Source organism: Lates calcarifer, linkage group LG20 (assembly GCF_001640805.2).
Source record: "Lates calcarifer isolate ASB-BC8 linkage group LG20, TLL_Latcal_v3, whole genome shotgun sequence".
In the NCBI taxonomy this organism is placed as follows: Eukaryota; Metazoa; Chordata; class Actinopteri; family Centropomidae; genus Lates; species Lates calcarifer.
Genome location: NC_066852.1, coordinates 17,898,242 through 17,914,321, shown reverse-complemented (window position 1 = coordinate 17,914,321; position 16,080 = coordinate 17,898,242). Strand labels below are relative to the sequence as shown.

The following is a 16,080-nucleotide window of genomic DNA, read 5'->3' as shown; positions in this document are numbered from 1 at the left end:
AAAGCTGCAATTTATTATTACTGTGATTAAATGACTGTTTTCTTATACAGCAGAAAGACAGGGATAACCTCTTATGCACCTATTATGTAATCTTTTTTTATTTCTGTTTTTAGTTTGAATTAATTTAGTGAGAATTTTGGATTAAAAAAAAAAAAACTTGCATCTCTCCTATATCTGTCTTTGCATATATGGCAGTTTCACCTCTATGTGAACTTAATGCGTACAACAGAGCATCACTGAAATGCTTAACATGAACATGACAGGGGGCCTGTGATTCAACCATAAAGTCACAATTGAACATTTTCCTCCTCTGTATCTATCTGCATGTTACTTGATCTCATATTGCATCTCCTTATTACATTTTTCAGAATTATTCTAAGGATGAAGTGTTAATCATCAAAGCAATTTATGCACAGGAAAGAAGAATAATTTCATGCAATATGTTCGAGCCATCACAAGTGTTTTATTTGATCAGGGATGCAATGCCTCCATAACAATAAAAAACTATTGGCATTTTGGTTTTATTGGTTTTTGTCTTCCTCCATCTTTTCTTGATTAAACCAGGCAGACGGTGACAGGCGCCCTTGTCTCGGTGGCATCATTTTTTTTCCAAGGGATTTTATATCATTTCCCCTTTAATTTGCTTTGATTTTCTGCTATTGAGCCTTTATGTGGCGTACCCATTACTACGCCACCTATGGGAGCTTTCATAAACCTCTTGACAACAAGGTAATATAGCTGCTTGCCTGTCCCACCCATTTTTTTTAAGTGGATTTCTTTAAAAGAACAGATTAGTGCCACAAAAACCCAACACAGCCTTGATAAAACCCAACTAATCGTTTCATACTCTAAAGACAAAACTCAGATGTTATCTATGGACCTAATGACAATAATTTTCTTCAACAAAGACCCCTCTATAAGACCAATCTTGGCAACTGCTAGCACAATTTTATATTCTAAGGACCCCATCTTAGGGGCTCTTCCATTATTTTCCATTATAGCAGACTTGCATCTATTTTAGTTGTGTGTAAGAGTGTGTGTAGCTGAGGATAAAAATATGGTCTAGGTCTCCATTCGCAGCACTGAGGGCCTAAAGATGGAACAGCAATGCACTCTGCCATGCTATAAGGGGAATCCTTTGGCATGTCACACATGAATGCCCATGCGCAGTGTGTTTATATATATGTATGATCACACTGCGCATGGGCATTCATGTGTTTGTTTCGCTGAGTGTCTCCTTCTTGCCGGGCTACTTCCTTTCAACCACAGTGCCTCCAGATCCACCCCATCAAAGAATCATCTGCAAACTGTGGCGCTCCGTAATCGGGAGAGGGCCACTGATGTGTCCCTGGGCTTTCTCCACTCAAACTGAATCACACAGGCGGGCGCACACAGACAACAGGGCTGCACGCCATGGCTTTTGGAAGGTCACTCTAAGAATAGCTTTCAATACGTAAAAAAAAAAGAAAAAAAAAGACAGAAATGTGCATGCAAGCAAATGGACACATAGGAGCATGCATTAATGAACGGACACAGGCACACACCAAAGCGCTCTAACACTGTCAGACACACAGAGAGATGTACCACTGGCTGATGCACGAAGCATACATTTGTGCACTGCTAAAAGGACAGCAAATTAACCACCCTGTGTCTTGCATAGACCATCCCATCATTCACTGCTGAGAAAAGTGAGGCTGGCTGCAAAATAAGAAAGAAAGAAAACAGCATTGATTCCTCTTATGTAGGAAAGAAGACTCTCTTTCCCAACTAAGTGATGCTCTTTTAAAGCTCATTCGTTCTACTAATGTGCAGGGAAGATGGTTAACAGCTACAGACAGATCCCTGTGATAGTATTTGATGGTTAATGTAAATGCACCACACTGGCTACATTAATCAGTGGCTTTAGACAAAAAGACAAATCACCCATACCTTGATAAAACAAATCACTCATTCATCTTGCTTGGTTTTCCCCTCTTAATACATCTTCCTTTACCGCCTCTTAATCTACCAAACACACATCTGTAAGGTATTAATGCACCCACACCGCTATTGTTGGATGCAAATTTATGGCTACCAAAGTGCCACGTTCTAGTTTTGTCAAGCTCTGAGGGTGTGTTAGTAAATTAAAACTTCAAGCCACTACATACACAGTGTATATATGACTTAGCTGCACTGCATCTCAGATATGCTGCAAGTGTCTGAAATACAAGGTCGAAGGTTGAAAATTGTTTGCTTACGTTGTTACTGAGACATAACCCAAAATGTTTCATCAGTTAAAGTAAGTCCACACAACTCAAAGCCACACAACTGTATATATACTTTGACCTTTATAAACTGGCTCCATATGTGTAACATGGATTCTGGTCTGTAATTTTTCTTTGTAAGAACAATAAAATGTCACAGCCACCATCCCATTTCATTTTACTCCTATCACTCTTGTCTATCATTTGTCCACTCTTCCTCTCCCCCCCCTTCTCTTTTTTTGTTTTGTTTCCGTCCCCTATCTGCTCTCTGATGTTCTGATCATGTCTGAACTCCCAACCTGGCAGATGGGTGAGAACACAGCACCCAGCATCAAGGTTAACCCATCAACCAAGGGTTTAACTTTGAAGTTAACTCAACAGCAGCATTAGCTGTGCACCTTGCGCCTCGGCTGTCCTAGATTCAAATCCTCTGCATCTCTTTTAGCTCCTATCTATTCCATCCACTGGTGTCCTTTCAAGGGTCCTTGCTTGTCATAAGCGGCAGTGAATTAAATTCCAGGCCTGAGAGAGTGTGTGCATGCATGCAAATGTGTGTGTGCATGCCTGTGTTTGTAAATGCAGGTATAGGCTTCAAGGCAGTACAGGCAGCCCTGATGTGAAGTGACATGTTGAGAGACTAAGCCTTTGGACACTGGCTGAGGGAGGGAAGAAAATCCAAATAAAAACAGACATAGCCTTTATAAAAAGCTACAACACAACTGCATCAGAGCAGCAGATGGCATGTCACCCCCACCCCCTCCACCCTCCCAGCCTCCTTTTATTACAATATCACTCAATCGTTCTTAAATCATACATCACTTTTTTATCATCCCCCTTTTTTTTATTATTATTTTTTAAATACTCAGACAATACAAGCACAGATATACCAATGCTATGATATTTTAATACTGTGACAAGTTGAGCCTGGGCGTGACTGGCTTGTCTGAGAGAATGAGAGGGGATCTCTTCCTTTGGCTATTTGCTGCAGTCATCATTGTCTGGATCAGGCCAATTCACCTGAACTGCCTGTCTGCTTAGCTTACTATTATGTGTCCCTCTGTTGCCTCACCTGACCCCTTTCAACTCTGTTTAACTTATGGTGACTTAGCATTGTGCTTGAATGGAAATAATGTACAAAAGATTTGAAAGAATAACTGTAACTAAGCGGTACACACCAGCAGATGCTGGAATAAAAGCTTGACCCCCAGGGTTGTCTGGTTGGAGGACAGTCTTCCTGCTCACTACACTACAATCTGTAGCCCCCCTGCTAACAGAACCTCAGCCAAGAAAATGAAGCAGCAGTATAACAAAAGTAATAATGGTGTTTGTGATATTTATATAAAAATCATAAAATAAAATATTCACATTATATGGTACATTTCATGTAAAGATGGAGCTCTAATTACATTATATGACATAATTAAGATGAGATATGGTAAGTGATAAAAAAATGTATGAAATGCTTGTTAACAGTTTAACATATTTCTATATATTTTAATGCACATTTGACTAAAATGAAAAAGGAATAGGAAATGAGGATACCAGAGGAATCTTAAAAGCACGAGCCAAACAGTTTACACTGAATTTACCACAGAAAAGTTTTGTGCAATATTGTCAATAAGCATTTAGGCATTTAGCTTGAGATGACTGTTATAAGGCCCTAACTGACTGCTTTTCGAGGCAGATGTTGTGTTCATGAATCTTGAAACAGGTCAGATACCCAAACTGACTGCAAAATGAGACAAGAGGTCTCACAGCCACAGTCAAGGTTCTTTGCTCTGACAAGAGAGCAGATGGCTGTTTGTGGAAATAACAAACCAGATCAGAGAGAGAGAGAGAGAGAGATTCAGAGGATGCTACAAAACTCTCCACTACAGCTCATCCTCCTACACATATTCCCTTTTCATGTTGTCACTTGAAAAATGTTTTTGATTAAACCAGAGAAACAAAAAAAATTACAAGCAGTTTTCAAAATCTTTTTGTAATCATCTTGCACCACTTCAGACTAAGCATTTGGTCTTGCAACACCCATGTACACACAAAGGCACTCTCTGTAGTGTGTGTGTATGGGTGTGTGTAAGCATTACATTGCAGTGACACTCTGCTGAACTATGACAAATTACAGAACGACTGGGTGAATTCAGTTACTCCCATGGCTACTTTGTGTAAGTGTGCATACAAGCGTGTCTTTCTGTTTTTCTGATAAAGCTCAGTTTGTTGGTCACCACTGAAAAGTAAAGGGCATTTTCCTCTGACAGAAACCTGATTCATGATTTTTTGTTGTATGTAACAAAATCAAAAGTGCACTGTGATCAAACATTCCAAAAAATGTGTTTTCTAAAAGCAGATGGTTCTTGGTGTTTTGTCACAGTTTTTGTTTTTCATCGTTGTAGAGCACTGGATTACCTAACAGGGATAACAGCTTTTACACCCTCAGCAAACACTCCAAACACAATATTACCTTCAGCTTAACTGTTCATCATAGGAGAGTACTGTTCATTAATTCCACTGCCACCAAATGGTAGCATATCCACATTTAAAGAAACCTTTCTGTGAAGTGCAGAATGGCACAGCGTTAAAAAATTATCACTAGATACTGCACCTGCACCACCAAAAATATATCATACATATATCTAAAAAAAGAAAAAAAAGAAAAAAGAAAGTGCACTAAACAGCTAAGACAGCCTGGGCTCTTACTGTGAAAGGAAAGCAGCGTACTACTATAACTGCCTAGACGTACTGATCTACAAAGGATAGCTAGAGTAATGACCCTACTACCAGTCTGATACAATGACTTCACTTTGTGTAGCCTTCCCGCCTACAATATATTCTAAACAGGTGGAGTACAGCCAAAAACATCCATCTCCCCTCAATCAATACTCACACATAACAGATAATTGAATATCTCATAAAAAGGGGATTGAGTTGAAGCTAAAAAGGAAAAAGACTACAGTCTTTAAGTTGTTAGGGAACCATTTGACAGCTTTTATTTTTAATGTCTAAAGTTGCAAGTTTAGGTTTGCCTGTATTTCCCTCTAAGTATTTAAACAGTAGAATTTATCAGGGGATCTTTTACTTGAATATATACGGTAGAGTAGGCCATGATTTTACAATTTCCGTCACTTCGTCTAGATAGTTCAGCTAATCTAATGAGAAGGAATTCTCCTCTGGCCACAGAGGCAGGCTCTCTTCCATTCACACCACAGAGAAGCATAAACAACACATATACTCCCTCACAGAACATTACATACATTACTTACTGGCATCTCATGAATATAAACATAAACAAGTATATGCATGGAAACACAGTTTCAGCCCTTCTCTAAAACAACAACAACACTGTCCAGGTAAAGAAGCTGTTTTTCCTCAAGGGAACATTTATATTCCATCATTTCTGAATGGAATTTAGCCAGTATACCGTAAAAACAACTCCTCTGTGTTATTTCAGAGGAAGTGTGTTCTTTAAATCTATACACTCTAGTTAGACCATACCATGAAGGACAGTTGATTCAGATGTAAAGATGAATGCAGCTGAGAGGTGGGAGAGAAATGTAGTCTAAAAAGTCAATATTTTAAAGTCTTACTGTTGAACTCTATTTCTGTTTTTTCAAGTAAAGGCTTTTATAATATATGAAATGTAATCAGTCCATATTGTACAATATTCCTTTGTAACCCTTTCATTAGGTTAGGCAGTGTGGAGTTACTACTTTAAGACAGTGCAGACAGGTTGATGCAAATACGTCAGCTGACCGGAATTGCAAGGTTTTGGCACAAGCTGTACTATAGGTTATGCCACCGTCTAGCTTAGAGTTTACTGCACATCCATTATGGAAGCAGTAGCCATAAAACTAAGGATCAAAATTCCACAATTGTAATACACATTCAAAATTGCCTTTTAAATGATCTCAGTTTGAACCATCAGGTCGAGTTATGGAAAAAAAAATTGGAGCAAGATATCCAAAAGGAGTGATAGAAAAAAAACTTGACTGAAAAAGTTAAAGCGCATGCACTGAGTGAGTAATATTCATAGTTCTAACAATAAATCCATAGCTGCTGTAAATGTACCATCTCACTCTGTCAGCAAGACGGTGCTCTATTAAAAATTGGTCTGCGCACTACACTTCCCACAGGGGAAGTGAGATATACAATAGGTAGCCCTTATGAATTTTACTTGAGGGAGTGAGAACTAAAAGTGGATAAAAATATTATGGATCATGTTCCTGTTTCTCTAAAAGTTTACGTTGCAATCTCTGGCAACAGATATGAACCAGATCAATCTATAGATCAACAGAGATCGTTTACAAGAATAAGAATGGCCCTCATAATTTCATATTTACTATGTTCATGTGATACCAGATTAAAACATATATTGCCCAACATGAAAATTGCACCAATGTTCAGTGTTCAAGAAATGACCCCTGTCACACACACAATATCCAATGCAGGGTGTCCCTGGTGAAGTACAAGTGTATTCAGTCGACCATTTGGTAGAAAAAAAGAATAGAATATACAGTTTCCTTACCTGAGACAGTCCTGACAATCTCAGAGGTGTTCCTCAGGCCCACAAAGGAGAACTGGTAGAGCCTCCAGGAGCGAATGTCCCCAACCTCCACTGAGCTCCTTTTCCACTTGTACACAATCTCCTCCCTGGGGTAGCCATCTGAACAAGAGAGAACAGAGTTAGTTTGACATGGAGCTTAGCTGAGAGGAGAGAGGCTTGGTGCAAAAGAGGCACAGTGTTTTCAAAGACTAATATTCATATCTTTTAGGAAATATCTTAAGACTGGACTGCTTTGATATGCTCTCTGCTATATAAAACAATGTGGTGCAATACTGTTCAATATGAAACAGAAACAAAGAGCACAGTCTGTTTTATTTCAGAATAATCCATACCCACAAAGCTAGCACAGCTAGCTTGCAAATAAACTGTTTCATGAAAGAACCATTATGTAACAGACTCCCGCACAACATGTTGACAAAATATCCAGCCCATCTGTGGGGAGAAAACGTCTCTTTTCTGAAACACTGAGCTGAGTTAACAGCAAAAATTACAACATTGATCCGCGTCTGGCTATGAGTTGGATTTCAGTCATTTTATTACTTCAAATGCAAGCTCTCTGTTTGTGAGAATCACAATAGTAATCTTATTTGTCTGATACTGATTCACGTTTATTCAAAACTAATAGCAAGTTGAATTTTGGAATGGGCTCTATATCCTGTGAATAGACCTGACTAAATGTTCCCCACTACAGGTGTTCAAGTCTGACTGTAATGATTCTCTTAAGAGCTCAGTGTAGTGTCATCTTCACTCTAGTGGTGAGCTGTGTGCAGCTGATGAGGGAGTGGCTTGAATAATGCACGTGAACTTTTCCTCAGTACAAACTTTAAATGCCTTTATGACTAAAGTGCTCTCAGATATCCAATAATGCCTCACAGGAGCAGGGAATGGGAGGATCTTCCCATTTGCCACATTACTGTCAGCCAGACAGACAGTCTGCTCTTTCACTGTCAATGCATCCACGACAAATTATTGATTCAGTGTGTCTTTGGGAAGTTAGAACAATGCTCTTGGAGCTCAGTCTTTGAATTCAGCAATTAAAATATTTAAATTAACATGTAATAATTTATCTATATATTTACAAGTCATTCACCAATTGAATACAATGTAATCTAGCCACAGTCAAAACCACTGCCAAGAGGTGACACTGAAAAATGTACCATGCTTTGTTGCTTTGTGGCACGTGTTGAGAAAATATGCCGCGTGATAAATCGCTGCGCACTGCCCCGCCTGCCGCCTCTGAGATTGAGCTCATGGTACTGTACATCAAGCGATTCTCAAAGTTTTAAAAAACATCCATGGCTTTCATCAAATTTAAATGAATGCCTCTGTTCCATTTTTAGGCCTGCCACCCCCCAGTTTCTCTTTCTTGTTGCTCTGGAGCTATTTAGGAAGCATTCTCTCTAGAGAATATCCCATGGTGCATCTCTTTGTAGATACATACCAGCCTCGTTAGCATAACTCGCCCCACCATCCGCTCCTCACAACAGAGGCAGTGACTCATTTGGACTCATGTCACTTTTTGAAATGTGTTTTAGAACAGTATTGACAAAGTGCTGGAAAATCAATCACATCTTTGCCTTTGGTCAAGTTGGCAATGAGACATCTATGATTAAATCCCCTTACTGAATGCCAGTAAATACTATGAATGGATGAATGAATGGTTTGACAAATGTTTTTGTTCACAGCTTTCATATTATAACACATGAACATTGTTAATTTTTTCTGATGTATTACTGAGGTCTTCAAAGACTGAGAGCAAGCAAAGACTGTAAGATATATGTACATTCTATAACTGTACACATACTTTCATATGTGCATCAATCTGTTAAACCTAAATAGATGCACAGTATGACACATCTTATTGTTTTTCAGGAGAGTAGAGTGCTGTGAAAGAATTCCTGTGATGACTGCAGTTTGGATTCCTTGGTTTGGCCTGTTGCATAACTGTTCCTTAAATTATGTCTCTGTTACACCCATATGTTGCTTATTTATGGCCATAGTGCACGTGTGTGTGTGTATGTGTGTGTGTGTGTGAGATGACACAGAGGAAGAGAGGGTGGGGTAAGACAGTAGGGCATCAGCATATGGCCAAACTTACAGCTTGAAAACTCCAGGGGACATGAGTGCTCATCCATTGGGAAGTTGTTCAGTTTAAGCTGGCACTCAGCATCGATGGTCAACCTGCAGAGACACAATGTTTGGAGTCAGTTTGCACTGACTCAGTTACTATAGTAAAAAAATATATATATATATCAAAAATAGAAAAATGTACACATGTGAATTCATATTTTACTAGTGTATTGCAAAAAAAAAACATTAACACTAAATATTATTTTGGAAAAGAGGTTAAACCTCTAACCTTATCAGTATTAACCAGGCATCATTAATTAAAATTTCACTAAACTAAATTGATGTTTTTCACAGCAACACACCCGTCTCTTCTTTTCACACTTGAGGGAGTTTGAAGGCAAAGTCATTAAACTTCCCCTTAATGAGAGAATGACCTTAAATGACTTTACCCATCCATGCACTAGCTATTGTCATGTATCATTGTCCTCCGAATCACAGCGGTCATCCTAATTAACCAGTGGTTAAATTCAGAGTTCTTTAACAAATTAATGAAGTGAAGGGGGTAGTGTTCTGCACAGGAGAACATCCATCACGGCTTGATTGAGTCCAGAAGAGTTCACTTTGGCTCTTATTATCACAGATGATATATTGTGGTGTCAGTGTAAGTGTCCACTGTATTTATGATGCCATGCAAATAATAAGCACAATTAATATTTCCCTGTAATCTACCCTCTGGTTTTACACATGTCACATATTTCTTATTAATTCCTTATAAATCTGTTTTGCACTGACAAATAATATGTAGTGAGGTTTCACACACAGAGTTGATATTGTGCAACTAGTAATTTCATGAGAAAGGGGCTAAAAAAACAAAAATCATCTAGTACTTCCAGCCGATCAGAGCAGTGGCTGTCTGGCTACTGTAATCTTCCAGACTCAAGTTCTTCAGGCAAGAACGGGTCATTAGACAATCTAGCTGTGTTTAGAATTTGTATAATATTTATATAATTAAAAAATCTTTCCAAGCATTTCAGACGCACAAACTATTAAAAGAACATGGAAGAAAATGAAAAATGATCTCTTTTAAGGCATACAATGCAAGAGCACCTAAAAACACAATTTGAGGACAATACAGTTCCAGTATTCCCTTGTCACTCAACAACTTCCTGCCTCATTCAGTAAGACAGATTTCCATGCATGCTAATTAATGTTAAATTTAAAATGCTGAAATTTAAGATTGCCCAGGGCCTGTTCAGGATAATCCCTATCATGAATCATTTATGTAGAGAGGTAGTAAATGGTTGGGTACTTCAGAATGCTTTCTATAGCACACGCTGTGCTTGTTCCTTTTGATGGACTCCAGGAAGAGCCAGAAGTATCTTAGTGGCTATAATACAAAGTGATTATAATACAAATAAGAAATAAAATGCTGTTTAGTTGATAGTCCAGCTTTACTGCTCAAATTGCTAAGACTAGTTAGCATGTACAGTATTTTTCACAGATATCCATTGTTCTCTTCTTTGTTCAGCTGAAAGTACTAGAATTATTTGGTTAGATAAACAGATTTTGAATTCTCTATTATCGTAGCCATCATTCCATCATTGAAAAAAAAGAAGCTTTTTTCCCCACTTAATTTGTAATTAGAAGCGCTTTCTTTTTATTCTGAAAACCAAAGCAATCAGCAAGCTCATGTTTATGTGCTCTCACAGATGGGACTGGCTCGCCTACACTCACAACCATTTATCTAAAATGGGGTGGGTTTGATGCGATGATTGACAGAGGAGCGGTTCTGGTTGTGGGTCTAAACAATGCATGCACAGGCATATTGGTCTACTACCCTTGATAATACCCCTTGGAAATTGAAAATGATCTGTGAGGTTCCAGGATACTTTCTTTCAGATAAACTAGTTTTAAAACAGGATGCACAGTGGCATGGATAATGAAAAATGACAATTAAAGCTTTCAGTGTGATAAAATGGTAGTAATGACTAAATTGGATTGTTCTGCCACCCAGTTATATACAGTCAATTAAGCTGTGGGTCACAAATGAATGAGAAATACCCGAATCAGCTCAATTACTAACATCTCATCTCAGGCATCCATGATGTTTTACCTGAGGGTGTAGAGTATTCGGCCATCATTCCAGATTCGAAGCATTCGATTGGGAGTGGTGATCCAGTGAGCATCAGCCTTCTTGGAGTTGCGGAAAAAAGTGTCTGGGATCCAGATCTTCCCAACCATGTTGCTGTTGAGACGCAGAACCTTCATTGTGCTGTTGAATTTTAACCTTCTGTCATACCAGGTCTGGGCAAAAAAGATGTCGATGGTGTATTCCTGACGACAGATAAAACACAGTTTCACCCGAAATTGTTATGTTTAACTTCAGTTTAAATGCTGAACATGCTTTATGCAACACACCAGATAAAAGTCCCTGTTTGTCAGGAAAGACCTTAGCAAACATTATTGTTTGGAACCGACACTGTCACCAGTGTGTGGCTTTTAACTGTGAGATGCAACAAGATCAAATCAAAACGTGGGCTCCAAAAGCACTCCTCCGTTTCTTCTGTCTGAAGGGAATTTTTCTATGCCAGTGGAAATGTAATGCTTGAAAACATTTGAGAGTATTTTTCCCTCAGACAAAATGGAGTCTATTCAGACCAAGACGTCCTTTTGTGACAAGAGTTCTGTTGAGAAAGACCATCCTGACGCCCTCAACCCAAAAATGAAATGTTCAACACGGCAATTAAAATTTCCCATTGCCATTGCTCAAGTATTATCTAACCTCATAACTTGCTGTACCGTCAGCACTTTGTCCTGAGCCTGACAAAACCTTCTGTCTCCCATTCAGTCCTTGCGAGAGCTGTGTTAGAACATACACATGAAGGATAAAAACAGCATGAGCAGAGCTGAAGAGCTAAGAGCACGGGTGAGACGTGGTCTAATGTGTGAGGGAAAAGGGGAGGCAGTGAGTGAGAGGGAGCTATCAGTTTTTCTTATTTATTTTGTTACTTGGAATGGTTGAGCCCTGAGGTTCAAAGTGAAGTACAGCAGCAGGGAGGGAAAAAAAAAAGATCTGGGGATTTGTGAGCAAGAGGGCATAGAGGCATTAACTTCCTGACAAAGCTTAGCCTAACAATAAAGCCAAAATCCATGCCAAAGAATCCTAAATGAGATTTTTAAAAAAACAACATTTTCAGCAACGTAACCACCCTTTCAACATCATTTTTTTTCCCCACAAAGGGCAGATAGACAGTCCAAATCCAATGATGAAAGATGAAATGAGTGCCTTAGGATCTTCATCTGGACCCTGTTGAGTGGGATAAACATCAGTTTTTTCCTTTAACCTATGTATATACTGAGGATTCTTCCACAGAATCACACTTATTTCAATTCAAACAGTTGCACACATCTAAGAACAGTTAAGAACTGCTCATCTCTAGTGGCTAAAACGCATCAATTTATGATTCCCTTTCTTCTTCACACCTTGATCTTTCTTTCTCTCTTTTCTTTATCCCTCTGTCTCTCCCATCCATTTCCCCTCTCTTACACCTGCACGAGTTGTAACTTTGCCATATTTCGAATGATTCCCAGCACATAATTAAGGATTCAAAATTGTGCTCATGCTTAGATGCACGCCCCCGCACCATGCATCTATTCTCTGCTCTTCAGAAAATCTGCCAAACCCCACCACATTTGTCATGTCATAGTGTGAATGCACTGGCCCAACCATACTGATTACATATAAATGCGGAGCAATCAGTCAACCTTTCATGTCAGCAGAGTGCCCTCGTCACACACACACAGGCACACACGCCCATCCACGCATGCAGACTCTCTAATGAAGGCACAAACACATTTTCTAACCGATCCCATCAACACTCCTCTTCCAACTTCACTGTGACTGCAGTTATTGAGAGTGGGTGTTTTAGCTAAGACTAAGTGAAATGGAACGCCACCACCATGTAGAGCAGGCTGCTCTGCAGAATTACAAAAGAAGTGGGTTCTCAGCAGGGACATGCAACAGAAAACAATGACACATAAAACAATGCTGATGTGAGTTTTGCGAGAGACGCTCAATTTATAATTCTCTCCTTCTCTCAGACAAACCTTTTTCCTCACCACTATCAGATAACCAATTCTGCCCTATTTTAGTCATCACTGCAACATAACAACTAAATATTCTATTACTGCTAGGATTGGGTTATTTATCAACTTTACTAGTGGCAATCAAAAAGCAACATGGAGTAGGGTCTTCCTATCTGAATCTGACAGCTGAAATGCAGCATTTACAACACTTGCGACTCTAAAAGTTTTGTTTATTTGTTTTTTTGTTAATAGGAATACACTGATATGATTTTTGGAAATAGATCATGTACAAATAACCAGTTCTCCTGCTCATATTAGCTGAAACTGTTGTGCATCTTTGTACAAGTAATATAACCACTTCCACATATACTTTTTTACAGCTTTTTAAAGTAATAAAGTGATTAAAAACATTACTATTTTTTATTTACTCTATTGGTACTTAATCAATTGTTTTAAAAAGCATACACTAGGAATTATAACAAAAGAAATACCAAATCCACAGTCAGATACTAACACCAATACTAAATGGCTAGTAATATAAAGGATGCATGTCTTTGCTAATAGCAAGGTTAACTTACAGTATAAGTCACATGGCTGCAAGGTTATTTTAAAGTTCTTATATAGGATTTATAAGGACAAAAGCTTTTCATTTTCACCAACACAAATGTTTGTAGAGAATAAACAACATCGCAGCTCATGAAGAGAAATAAATTTAGTGCAATTTTAATCTGTCACTTAAACCATAACGACAGAAATGATCAAAAGCCTGAATAACATCAAACTAGATCCAAGGAAAATCACACATTGTTGCATCTTTTTGAATAAATAGCAAAGAGCTTGAACAGGTGACACCTCAGATTGTAGCTGATGCAATTCTTGGCAAGTGCAAAGTGAGAAAGTGAGGATTTGCGAGCACGCACAGCCATTCACAAATATGCTGCTTTGAGATCTGGCCTGTGTGTTGAGCAGCACAACTGGTTGACTGTTAATCAGTATTCTGATTCAAAATTAGTGGTGTTTAATGCAACCACATGCATGGAATGGCTCTCGTTCATCTCGTTCATACTCTAGTGCAAAGGCCAACACAGTAGTTAAGTAGCTGATTGACACCTGCATTGTGTTGCTATACTACAAGGGCAGTGGGGTAGCATAGTGATTAGGTGGACCAGCCAATCCTCCATGACAGCGAGCATCTGCCCTGCTGAAGTGTGCTTGAGGAAGACACTGAATCACAGCCAGCTCCAGTAGAGAAGAGAAGCTACTTTCAGAGTCTTTATACTCTCACCTCCCCAAGTATGGAGGCAGGCTGAAGACACAGCTCCATGACTCCTTAAATTATACATACAGTATCATGCTGGTTATTAATAGCAATGATGACACATCATCATCAAATTCAAGTATTACTCACCATGTTGATGGCATTTACTGGGCCGATGCTATTGACAAACATGTCTGTGTGGATCACTGTTGGTTTGACTGCAAAGAAGAACAGAAAAACACAATTTTGAGGTGATGATGTTTATCGATTTCCATTATCATCATCATCATCATCATCATCATCATCATCACTGAAGAAGAAGAAAGTAACATTACATTTGTGAATGTAAATATGTGAATGCTAAGTTGCTAAGTTGCTAGCACCACTCCTCAGCTAGTTTTCAGAAAGAAAGTGCTGTCTGATACACACCTGGTAGACAGGCAAAACAAAATGTGCTGTGCATACTGTCAGCCCTATGTTCACTAAAGAGATAAGCACTGGACTGAAAAAGCATGTAAAGTCTTCTAATAAAACAACACAGAATAATACAGTATAATATGAAGTAAACTGTCTCATATTGCACAAAATATCAAGTGGATATTTTCTTATCAAGAACAAACTAGTGGTAAATAGTAAAGTATAAGCTAATAAGCTAATACTTTATATAATATTAGAGCAATATTTCAATGCTATTTTGATATTAAGTTACATTATATATTGCTTTTCTCACCTCAGAGATGTTTTTAATCAGCCATTGACACTATAATTGTCTCAGGTGTTTGCTATAGCATCAATAACAATAATAATAAATATTGGTATTCATAAAAATAATACATTGACAGCTATTTTATCTTTTTGATCCAATACACATTCGTTTCAAGGAAAGAAATAACTGGGATGGAGGTTTTTGACTCTTGTTACTGTAAAAGCTTATGACACTTTGTCCACTCCATCCTAGTAATTCACTTAAATTAAATAATCCCATAAGAGAATTTCACTAGGTCTAGGATACGTCAGATAGTGCTGATGGAATAGAATCCTGGCTCAGATTTCCCTTCGTCTTTGAAGAGACTGCAACTGACTTCCTCTTCAAACAGGCTTCCTGCCAATGAACCACACACTTTGTCTGTATTTACGGCCAAACTCCTGACCTATTTACCAGAATACCTTTGTGCCCTGCGCAACATCCCATCCATCCGTTTCCCTGCCCTTCCATGCTTGAGGCCTGTGAGTTCCTCTTGATAGTCAATCATTTACTCTCTTTCCTCACAGACCTGCTGGTGTTTGCCTCACGCTCACATGGAGAGGCACTTGTTGGTTAAAAGTGCCCCATAAATATTCTGACTTGACCAGGTTTGAGGAAAGACTACAATTTCTTAGCTCAAAAGAGATCACCTGATGAATGTATCACATAACACTGGAGCAGCAGCCACAGTGGAAATGTGTTAGAAAGTGCTTGATTTCAGTTGAGGATAATATCCTAACTAGTGCACACACAAGTAGTTGCCTGTATGCCTTCATGTATATAAAAATAAATGAATAATCTCCGCTTGTGCACCTGCATATGTACATTCGTCCATCGCCATGCATTACACTTCTCGGTGTCTGCTGCCTATGCCGGGTATAGTAAGACAGACAGCCAGATGTCAAACAAAGGATGGCTTAGGAAACTGGACAGCTCGGCGTCAAATGGACCTCCATGCTCTGTCAGATCTTCTGAGTCAGCCCAGATCAGCTTCTACACTTTGCTTTCTAATGCTTATGTTTATGGATGAGTGGACGTTGTGTCTGAGAGGCGAGTAAGGTTAAGACTCACGCAGCCTTGAGGCTTGATGTGCAAAGCTATAGTGAGTATAAGAGAT

At 38.8% G+C, this 16,080-nt stretch overlaps 1 protein-coding gene across 4 annotated transcripts in view; it reads right to left on the bottom strand.

Moving 5' to 3' along the window:
- gabrg2 (gamma-aminobutyric acid type A receptor subunit gamma2) overlaps positions 1–16,080 on the bottom strand; it is a 50,074-nt gene that overhangs the window by 20,831 nt on the left and 13,163 nt on the right. For all 4 annotated transcript variants that reach the window (XM_018692079.2, XM_018692080.2, XM_018692081.2 and 1 more), the window contains exons 3-6: positions 14,369–14,436; positions 10,988–11,208; positions 8,903–8,985; positions 6,766–6,903 (exon numbers count right to left, since the gene is read on the bottom strand). In XM_018692079.2, the coding sequence (XP_018547595.1) occupies positions 6,766–6,903; positions 8,903–8,985; positions 10,988–11,208; positions 14,369–14,436 (510 nt within the window). The remainder of the gene's footprint in view (positions 1–6,765; positions 6,904–8,902; positions 8,986–10,987; positions 11,209–14,368; positions 14,437–16,080) is intronic.